The sequence below is a fragment of the Gracilinanus agilis genome, chromosome 4 (genome assembly GCF_016433145.1).
Source record: "Gracilinanus agilis isolate LMUSP501 chromosome 4, AgileGrace, whole genome shotgun sequence".
Taxonomy (NCBI): domain Eukaryota; kingdom Metazoa; phylum Chordata; class Mammalia; order Didelphimorphia; family Didelphidae; genus Gracilinanus; species Gracilinanus agilis.
The window spans coordinates 119157745-119169203 of NC_058133.1; the positions used below are offsets into that span (position 1 = coordinate 119157745).

The 11459-nt window shown below is 38.1% G+C and overlaps 1 protein-coding gene across 1 annotated transcript; it reads right to left on the bottom strand.

Moving 5' to 3' along the window:
• Positions 1-1602: 1602 nt before the first annotated feature.
• On the bottom strand, positions 1603-5106 carry SPATA45 (spermatogenesis associated 45). Its single transcript, XM_044673900.1, has 2 exons — positions 4815-5106; positions 1603-1643 (listed from the first exon to the last, which is right to left on the bottom strand). The coding sequence occupies exons 1-2, from the start codon at positions 5104-5106 to the stop codon at positions 1603-1605; spliced, it is 333 nt and encodes a 110-aa protein (XP_044529835.1).
• Positions 5107-11459: the final 6353 nt, after the last annotated feature.

The window sequence follows — 11459 nt, forward strand, 5'->3', positions numbered from 1 at the left end:
TTCTTTGATGGCTTGTTCAATTTCTTTTTCTGATATGGGGATCCATAATATTTCTAGTGTCTTCTATTTACTAATTTGTTCATACTTATAAATTGGGACTCATTTTAACAGATGAGGAAACTGGGGCAAATAGGGTAAAGTGACTTGCCCAGAATCACACAGCTGTTAAGTATCTGAGGCTGGATTTGAATGCATGAAAATCAATCTTCCTGACTCCAAGTTCCTATCCTCTTATCCATTTCACCATCCAGATGCTCCAATAACTTCTACTATTCCTATTTTATGGATGAATTGAGGCTCAAGTCAAATGGCCCATGTGATCACACAGTAAATAGAGAAGGAATACAATCTCAGGTTTCCCCCGACTATGTCCAGTGCTCTTTCCATTACATTATACTTTAACATTTAACATTTAACTCAAATGTAATCTAAAGCAATTTAGAATTGTTTTAGGGTACTAACTCCACTTTGCTTCTGTTGCTCTGCCTGGTTTCTACTCCAGGAACAAGATGGTCCTCCCAGGATAAATTCATCACTTCTAAACTCACCACCATGCTAATTCAAGCCTTGACACTACCTCCCTCAGCCTCCTCTCCTGTTTGAAGGTTTGGAGGTTGGCGTTTAATCCTTTCAGTCATTTATGACTCTTTATGACCCCACTTGGGGTTTTCTTGGCAGAGATAGTGTAATAGTTTGCCATTTCCTCCTCACCCCCCCTCATTTTACAGTTGAGGAACTGAGGCAAAAAGGAGTAAGTGACTTATCCAGCATTCACAGAGTGTCTGAGGTCAGATTTGAACTCAGGAAGATGAGAGCAGAGTACCAAATTCCTCCCAATGGTCTTTATAAAGAGAAAGCAAAAACTGGACTCCACTATTAATAAATATTATAAATATGATAGGTGTAGAGAAGCATGAAAAGACCAATATGAACTGATGCTGAGTTAAATGAGAACAAAAAACAAATACAGTGGAAATTACAAAACTATCAACTGAATGTTAACTTTTGAGAAACATCTCTGCATCTCCTCTGCCTGGTTTCATCTCCATGGAACAAGATACCTCTTGGTGTCCCATTCCTTTCTCTCCCAACTTTCCCCCCATGCCTTCTTCCCACCCTCCCCCACCCCCACTACACTTTTCTCCTTTTGTGAGTTGTCTCTCCCTTTAGACTGTAAGCTCCTAGAGGGCAGGGGCTATTCTTTTATTAAATATATCCCTGGCACTAAGCATAGTGCTTGGCATATAATAGGTGCTTAATACATGTTTGTTAGAATGGAACAGGCATTTGACCTGAAATGTCTTTGATCCTTCCACTTCACCACCTTTAATCTGAAAACAGAAAGTAAAAATAAAAGGGTGGCATATGCCATTCTGAACATTTTGGCTATCATAACTTCTAATTTAATTGCCTTATTTTCTAGGTAATATTGCATAATTTAGATTGCTGTTATTCATCCCTCATTTTTGAAGAGGACCAATGACATGATGAGGCATGTGCATGAATTGGATTTAAGTGAAGCAGAGTTGCACAACAATGTTGGCCTCACTCTCTTCCAGAGTCATCAAGGTCTAGTGATAGGAAAGAAAGTCAGGACAACTGTCAATGGCTTGGGATCCTTAGTTTAGATAGGCCTGTCAGATCTATGGAGAAGAGATGAATTTATGATAAAACAAGAGACAGAGAACATTATAAGACGTAAAATGGATCATTTTGAAGTAGTATCTATTTAAAACTATCAGCAAGGGTCATCTACCATGGGGATATCACTCTTTGTAAATTATATAATGGTATACTTAGAGAATCCTAGAGAATCAACTAAAAAACTAGTTGAATAACTTTAGCCATTGCAAGATACAAAATAAACCCACATAAATCATTAGCATTTTTATTTATTTCCTGCAAAGTCCAACAGCAAGAGATTGTTATGAGCAAAGTTATATGTGTGTGCAGAGGGCAAAGGCATGGGAAAGCAGAGTAAGAAATTCTAGAATTCTACTGGAGAAAGTCAGTTAGCTTATGCTGGAGAATTCATTCTTTCTTTATCTGAGGAGAGACTGGATACCTTCCTTTGCTGGCTTTATTACTTAGAAAGAAAAATTCCATCTAAAATAACTCTAAACAACATAGCCTAGCGAGGCTTAAGAGAATTAAAAGAAAAACTAAAGTTATAATGCCAAATTCAAGTGGAGGATCCTTTGGTGTATTTTTTTATATTTTCGGACATGCTGAACATTCAGAACAAAAGACATATTTGGTGAAGGTCATTATCCAAATATAGCATTGTCTGCAAAATAAAAAACAAACAAGAGTTTTTAAGTAACTTACAAGTATGTGAGATTTCTATTATGTATAATATGAAGATTTATATGTTTACATATGCATATAAATATATTTGTAATCACTTGAATAAAATCTATATTATCCTTATTGTTATCAGATTTGGAAATCCCATTTTCTATGTGTTTGAACTAAATATGTACTTAAGCTGGTATCTTACAAGCTCATATGTTTGGTCATAAAAGGGAGAGAACTCAGCATAATCTCTTAGTACAACTAAAAAAACAACTTCCACAGCCTAATTGATGGTTATTTACCCTTCTTGACCCCTCAACAAGCTTTTGATACTATCAATAACCCTCTTCTCTTTGATGTTCTTTTCTCTCTAGGTTTTTGAGACACTTTTCTCTAGCTCTCCTATACCTGTCTGACCATTTATAAAGCAGAAATTTAACCATGTCATCTCCCTTCCTTAATTAATTCTAGTGGCTCCCTATTGCTTCCAAGATTCAAATAAAGTCCTCTTTTTGACTTTTAAGACCTTTTATAACCTTGTTCCCTTCCTACCTTTCCAATCTTCTTAATTCTTACACTCCATCCCATGTACTCCAATTCCCCACTGCCATTAGTCTTCCTTGTATTAAACTCTCCATTCTCCTCAATCTGGTCATTTCCCCTTGCTATCTCCCAAGTTTTTAACTCTCTTGCCTTGCCCTACTCATCTTTGCCCTCTAATTTTCCTGGCTTCCTTTAAATCTCAGCTAAAATTTCATCTTCTGCAATAAGTTTTCCCTCTATGAATGACCTCCAATTTATCTTGTGTGGTTTCTTTGTAAATAATTGTTTGCATGTTATCTCCCTTATTAGATTATAACATCTTTAAGAACAGAGACTGTCATTTTATCTTTCTTAAAGCTTGCTTAGTCTAGAATGTAGCCCAAAGTAGTCATTCTTAATAAATGCTTGCTTTTTGAGTGAGAGCAAATGTCTGAGGGGTGATGTGAATCCAGTTTTTTCTGACTCTAAGACCAGACTCTCCACTATGCAATCCTGCCTTCCTTTTGTGGCTGTTCTCACATTCAATCCCAAGAAACACAAAACAAGGTAAAAGGAAAAATGTTTGAACAAGACATGTACGCTTCTGAATGTGTGATTTGATATGTATAGGGCTATACTTTCTTTCTGGCTTGGATTAATCATATGCATGGGATAAAAGTCAGATAATCAGCTCATCATCAGTCCAACTCTCAGGTTTTACAGGTAGAACTTGTATCTCTCTCCACCTGGCCCACTCCAACTCCATCCAAGGATAAAGTAAGGGGCAGATAATGAAGGGTAAAACCAGGTTGTAAAGTATGGGCCTGTTGCCATGTATCTATTTTAACAAAGGGTAAAATCACTTGATAGAGGAGGAAAGATCACAAAGCATAAAGGTACTTGAATTAACTGGAAGGTTCAACTGTCATTGGCTAGCTGAAATGAAGACCGATCCTACCCATTGTGACTGGTAAAAAGGTTCCTTGCTGACACTACAATCCATCCAGTCAGGAGTCCACCGCTGAGAAAAACTGAGCCCCTGAGAAGGAGTGAGTATGGGTCCCCTTTCCCTACAGATGCAGTATGTAAAAGTGTATGCACCCAGTTTATGGGGACAAGGACAATTTGTGGCTATTCCTATTAACTGTAGCATTTTAATAAAATTCCTTTGCTTTGAGCTCATTGTGTTTACTGGCTGACTATTAAAGGTAAACTCACAAATGGGAGCTTATGAGCGATAGTGTTAGGAGTGTAGGTCCAGAGATTCAACCTTTTGAGTCTGAGGGTAGTATCTATTTACTGGGGATACAGTCCAGAGGGGGCACAACATTCATGACGGCTTGCCTTCAGATATTTGCAGAGTTATCTTGGAGAAGAGAGACTGAGTGGGAAAAATGCTGATTATAGGGCAGGCCTTTTATTTTATTTCTGCCTCTGATGCTTGCTTTCTACCTATGGGACTTTGGGAGTAAGTCACTTAACTTTCAGAAGCCTCAGTTTCTTCTTCTTTACAACAGCAAATGGCCTCTGCAGTGATTTCCAGCTCCAAATCTATGCTTCTATGACTCCAGGTGACAGAATGAAGACCAAGTGGACAGAAATCACAGAAAGGCAGATTTTTGACTCAGAGGGAACTTTAAAAATTTTTGGCCCCTAATAGAATGGATTGCCCAGGCAGTCAGTGAATTTCCTGCCACTGGAGGGTCTCCAGGTGAAAGTTATCTAATCATTTTTCGGGAGTGTTGTCAATGCCTCAGTCCAAGGCTAGGGGATGGTCTCCTATGCTCTTGCCAGTTCTACAATTCTATTTTTCTACAATAATGACAAACACTCTCTTAGACATTTTAAGGTAGAAAGATGGCACAGTATCATTGAAGTTATCCAATCTAATGCCTATCTCCTTCAGACACAGATATTCTCCTATTTTATGTGTTTCCCATTTATGTCTCCTGTTATATCTTACAACTGTCTTTGAGAATCCAGTAATATCTACTTACTTCTCTCTGGAAAATGTCTCTTCTCCCGGTGAGCAGGATGGGTTAGATCTGCCCAGGAGCTCCTGCCAGTGTCAGTGATCTTCTCCTGGATTTCGGTAGTGCACATATGTTGAGTCTGTAAGTAATGTCTCTTCTGAGGTCTCAGCCACGTCACATTATTCAAAGATTCCACTATGCACCAACTATTCCGTTGTTCATTTATGTCCATAAGCTGCTGGAGGTATGCTCGGCACTCTGTTGGTGTGTCTGTTTGAGTGTCTGTTTGACTGCATGTTTGAGACGTGCTTGACATCGTGTTTAATGTTGTGTGTTCTCGAAAAACTCAATTATACTTTACAAAACCCCAACCAATCTAGGCGTGACACCTGTGGAAAGAGAATGACGTTCTATGAGGTTACCATAAAATTCCAATTTCATAGCAAACAATAGAAAGAAAAGTATTCCTGGTGCCATTCTTCCCTCCTAAAAAAACAAAGAAAAGCACATTTGTATAACTGAGTTTCTCTAGTGTCTGTTTCCATAGGTTTTTTGGCAGGATTGTTCTTCAAAAAGCAGGAAGACTGAAGAAAACAAATATCCTTTTCCTGTCATCTTTGTTGTTGTTGAATCATTTCAGTCATGCCCAACTCTCTGTGACCCCCATTTGGGGTTTTCTTGGCAAAGATATTGGAGTGGGTTGTCATTTCCTTCTCCAGCTCGTTTTATAAATGAGGAAACTGAGGCAAATGGGGTTAAGCAACTGGCCTAGGGTAACAATTAAGGAAGGATCTGAAACCAATCTGAAATGCCATGTAGCTGCCCCATTACACATCTTCAAGTTTCACTAAATGTTTAATCCAGGTCATGATCAATTTGGTATCATTTTGTGTTTCTATTTTTGTTTTCTCAATTAATGTGTAAAATCCTTGAAGGCAAGAAACTATATCTTCTATTTCTTTCTGTTTTCAGATTCCCTTAGGCTAAACATACAACAGGAAGTTAACAAATATCAGTTGACCAATTTACACCGAACATAATTATGTAATATCAATCTAAGAAAGTTCCCATAAATCAATTCCCCAATAAAAGCAGAAACTGCAAGATCCTAATTTTAAACATTTGGTTCTTGAGGGAGATAAGTGACATTAATGCCCTCAACCAGTCGTCATTTGTAGATGTTAAAAAAAAGAGCACTTCTCCAAAGTCAGGTTTTTCAAGAATAGAACTTGGAGGAAGTTCTGAACAAATGAAATCTAGATGCCATGTTAAAGTTGCCAAGCGGCTGTAAATTTCCTCATTTTCTATTTCCTGGTATTTGAAGGGATCACAAATTTTTTAATAAACTAATTTTGAAAAAGTAGCATTTTGAAAATGATGTTCAGGGACTTGGGCTTGAAATCCTGGCTATGCTTTAATATGTTGTGAATTTAGGGAGATTACTTAACTTTTAAGCTCTGTGCTTCAATTTCCTCAGCTGAAAAAAATTAAATGGCTAGAAATGTAAGTTGCACAAAGTCAGTTCTTCTATTCTAATCTTACTTTGTCCATTAATTTCAACTTACTTTTACGAGACATACCAAAAGAATTTAGTCTAAAATTTTACTTCTATTTTCCTTTTATTTCCAGTGCTCATCCTTCCCGATACAGGGACTAAAAAGGGGCAAATGGGAGAGTGAGGTGATGGGTTTTTTTAATCTCTTATTTTCCAGGGTCTATGTATGCCTGAATTAATACTTGATATCTACAGTGATTCAGACAGATCCTCTCCCAAAGCAGCAGGTTTGGGTGAGTATTTTTCAGAAATAATTTTAATTTTTTTTTCAACACAAGAAGAGATGGAGTAGTTTAGTAAGTAGAGGGCTCACTTTGGATTGAGGAAGACCAGGTTCCGATCTAGCCTCTGATACATCTAACCCCATATAAATTTCACTAAACCTCTTCAGTTTGCCAGGCAACTCTAAGATTGTGTGATATATGAATACAGAACAGTGTCTGTGAAGGGAGTTTCCATATGAATTCCCCCCATTTTGAAAAAAAAGTCACAGACTTAAACCAACTTCCCCTGCCAAGAAACAAAATAAAACACACAAACAAACACACACACACACACACACACACACACACACACACACACACACACAAACTCTTGGAAATACAAAATGGTACCTTACCTAAACTATGTCTGTAGCAAGTAAGTCGCAAATGAAGATAGTTTTTTTGGAGGGTTTGTGAAATGTTGAGGTGCTGTAAGAGTTAAGTATCCTCTGTGAGAGAAAGAAAAAAGACCTCTGAGGCCTGAAAGAACTCAGAGTTATAAGAGGGGGAAAAAAATTATATTGTTGCCTAGCAACTGCTGAAGCATTGGATGGACTCTCAATTGGCCCACTGATTTGGTCACATCCTTTTCTATGGCAGTTGCTATGGAGGAGAAACATCCATTGTTAAACAAAGCTCCTGACGGGCTGTTTAAGGGATCTGCCTCATCTATGCAATTATCTTGAAATTTGTTTTTAATGAGTTACATTTGTTTCACCTAAGAACAGAAATGTCCATTGTTTTGATGCATTATAAAATTTGACTGTCATATTTCCTAGGACAACTGACTGGATTAGAAATTGCTCTTTTATCAGTGATTTTGGGGCCCATTCATCTATTTTCCCCCATTATAACTTCCTACTTCTTGTACCACTTTTCTACTTGTTAGAACTTTATTAAAGCTACCAAGAAATTGGTATTGGGATATAGGACTAATGTCTAGGTCATCTAGTAGCTTACTTCTCCTCTGAACCAGTGTGGCATTTTGTACCTCTCAGGTTACTTTTATGCTTTGTCAGGCTCTCTCTCCCTCTAGACTATAACACAAAAGCAAAGACCATGCCTTAACTCATCTTTGGATAACGAAGAACATTAATAAACCCCAAATGGAGTCATGAAGAGTTAGTCATGACTACAACAAATGAACTATAATGACAACTATGTGCCAGCCACTGTGCCACTGCTGTTGCCACAAAAAAGGCAAAAGACAGGCTCTGTCCTCAAGAAGCTCACAATCTAATGGGGAGACAACAAGCAAATAAATATGTAGAAATAAGATACATATAGGATAAATAGGAAATAATTAACAGAAGGAAGCCACTAGATTTAAGAGGGGCTGGGAAGAACCTCTTACAGAAGATGAGATTTTGGTTGAGTCTTAAAGCCCAGGGACAGCCAGAGAAAATACCTGAGTATCTTATTGGTAGAATAAGGATTTCAGCATCACTGGATCAAAAAATACTTGGAGGGTAGTAAAATGTAAGAAGACTAGAAGGGATGAGGAGGAACTATATGAATGGCCTTGAAAACCAAACAGGCTATTATATTTGATCTGGGAGGTGCTAGGGAGCCACTTGTGTTTATTGAATAAAAAGGTGAATTGGTTGGACTGGCACTTTTAAGAAAATCACAACCACACTATAAGGGGCTTAATTAATATTTGAAAAAATATAGACTGTGTGATGGAAGGCTAACATTATCTATTTAACATACTATGTTTCAGAGGATAGGCCATACCCATAACATAAATTTAATATAAAAGTTGTATAGTCTTTTTACATTTCATTACTGAGGTTGGGGGATGAGGGTTATGGTTATAGAATATGGCAAACAGTGCTAAAGGAAGTCAATTTGTTGGTTAGTTTTACTGAACTTGTTTTTTATTCACTTTCTTTTTTTAATCTTTGTTACAAGAGTTGGCTTGTTTTAGGGGAGGAGGAAGGGTGGTGATGTATTTGAAAATTAATGTGATCTAAAAATAAACTGCAGCAATAAAAATAAGAGAAAATGTTTTAAAAGGTCTATTGTCAAAATATTTCACTGTAATTCATGCTATACAATAAGAAAGTGCTGGATTGGGAGTCAAAGGAAATGAGTTAAATCTCACCTTGATTTCTACTTATTTGTGTGACCTAGGAAAAGTCACTGCCCCCCACCATAAAACAAAGAGGTACAGGACAAGGTGGCACCCACATAAGCCCATAGACCATAAAGCTGACTAATGCTGGTGGAACTCCAGTTCAGGAGTTCTGCCTGCAATAGGCTAAGCTGTCTGGGTATCCACATTAAGTTTTGCTCAATACTGAGTCCCTGGGAAGGAAAAAGTGGTACCAGGTTGCCTAGTGAGGGGGAAACTAGCCCAGGTCAAAAACAGAGAGGCCTTGTTCTGAACAGTAGTGAAACTGGGCCCATGAGCATTCCCTTCTGTCCTGGGTGAGATAGGGAGACCCAGGCTTTTTAAAAATGAGGCAGAGGGGCTTAGATTTTCCTAAACCTATTATGCTATGTTCTTTGATCTAAAAGGACTTTTCAGAGCTGGAAAGAAACTCAGTGGCCATCTAGTCCTCAAAAAGAATTACTTCCACTGTTCCTGACCATCCATTCCAGTTTTGGAAAGCTTTAATTGCATTGGAGTTTTCCTTACTGGAAGCCTAACTTGACCTCTTTTCAATTTCTACCCACTTCCAGTAGTTCTGCTTACTCTACTACATGGACTTATTTATCTTACCTCATGAGACAAGCTCTGACCTTGGGACTTTAAGTGATCTGGAAGATTATGAAGAGCACAAACAAATCAATTAATTAATAAATATTTTTAGAGTACTTATGAGAAAAGCACTGCTTTTTGGCACCGATGGATAATGAGAAATAGAAGACATTGTCTCTAATGCATTAGGCTGGGGCCCTTCTTCTAAAGAAGAAGAAACAAATGTGACAAAAATGAACAAAATGAGTCCATTAAGAACAGCCCTCTGACACTAAAAGATTGCTACCAAAATCTTGTGTTTTTCTTTATCTTGACTTTTCATGGTGTACTCATAGATGCTTGGAGTCTGATCATACTCTGGATTGGTGTACTTGTAAAGAGGTGAAGCTCCCTTTGGCTCAAGGATCCTGTCTTCCTTTGGACAACCAGAACCAGTCTAAATAAAATTCTGGGAACAATTGGTTGCCTGGAACTATTTTATACATATATATATATATATATATATATATATATATACCCCAGAATTGGAATCATTGTTGAGACCTGAGTGGCACTGCCACTACCAGATATATACATTTTTAATATCTTTTGTCTACTAGACTGGTTTGGAAGTTACAGTATAAGCTCATAATGTGATCAACTGAGTAAAAGGTTATTTCTTTGTATTTTGAATTCTAGGGCCAGATTGGTATAGTTTCTGTCCACAACTAATTTTTAGTTTGAGAGACAAGTACATTAAAAAGTTGACAGATGCTAAAATGAAATATGCAATAAATTTCAAATAAGTGAGTGAGAAATCACTGTGGGTTGAAGAAGTCAAGGAAGGTCTCACGAAGAAGATGAGACCTGAGCTATGCCTTGNCATTTATATAACACTTTAAAATTTAAAAAGCACTTTATAAATATCATCTCACTTGATCCTCAAAATAGCCATGGGAGATAGTTTCATTATCCCAATTTTAGACATGAGAAAACTGAAACTGAGAAAGGTCAGGTGACTTTTCTATGATCACACAGAGGCAAGTTTTTTTCTGACTCCAAGTCTAGTTGATGATTCCCATAAAGCCTTGTTCTCTCTCCCAAGTCCCAGTCACATGTCATCCAAATTGGATGTCCACTGGCATCTCAAATTCTGCATGCCCAAAGCAGGAGTCATTATTCTTCCCCCAAATCTCAAGTTTTCCCCCTTCTTCTTAGTTTTCCAATGACTGTTAAAGGCACCCAATCGTCCTAGCACACCCACAGTACCATCCTCAACTCTTCACTCACACTTAATCTCATGCATTCAGTCTGCTTGAGTCTGAATCCCATGTGACTAGAAGCGATACCTCCAAAGCTCCAATACTATTGCCTGCAATCAGGAATGGCAACTCTGAGTGTGCTCTGTGGGTGACTCTCACTATGACTGTTCATGGTAGTGCTTGGTTGTAAGATGTTATAAGCTAGGTTATTCCACCACTGCAATTTTGATTCTTCAGAAACTGTGGTCCCCAAAGTCACACAAGCCTGGCTCTGAGGCTTACACTGGCAAACTTTGTCATATCCACCTTCACAGCAGTGCTCTTCTTTTTACCCAGAGAAAGCCACCATGGCACAGGCTCTTTTCACCTTGCTTGCCTGGGTTTTTGTAATAGCTTTGTGGTTGGCTTCCCTGTCTCAAATCTCTTTCCACTCTATTCTCTACTCAACTTCAAAGTGATTTTCCTAACTACAGGTCTAGCCATGCCACATACATACACACACTCTCACTCAATAAGCTCCAGTGACTCCCTGTTGCCTAGAGTATCAAATAAGAAATGCTCTTTTTGGTATTTAAGGCCCATGACCTCTTCCTACCTTTCCAGGCTTCTTACACTTTACTCCATTCCATGTACTCTATGATCTTGAGCTGGTGGAAAATTTGCATTTCCTCACATGTGGTACTCCATCTCTCAAACCTATGCCTTTTCTCTGGCTATCTCCCCGGTCTGGAAGGTTCTCTCTCTCTGCTCTTCTACCTCCCAACTTCCTTCAAAATCCAGCTCAAACCCCACTTTTGTAGGAGGCTGCGCATCCCCTTTCCCCAACCAACACTTTATAGCTAAGATCACATTCCATTTATCATAGATAGATAGATAGATAGATAGATCCCTGCCTTCAAGGAG

Bases quoted from the DNA above. Each gene is read 5' to 3' on its own strand.
- SPATA45 (XM_044673900.1), bottom strand. From the start codon at position 5,106: ATGTCAAGCACGTCTCAAACATGCAGTCAAACAGACACTCAAACAGAC. The intron at 1,644-4,814 runs GTAAGTAGATAT...TCTTCTCCATAG, and splicing joins GAGACATTTTCCAGAGAGAA to ATCTGACAGGCCTATCTAAA.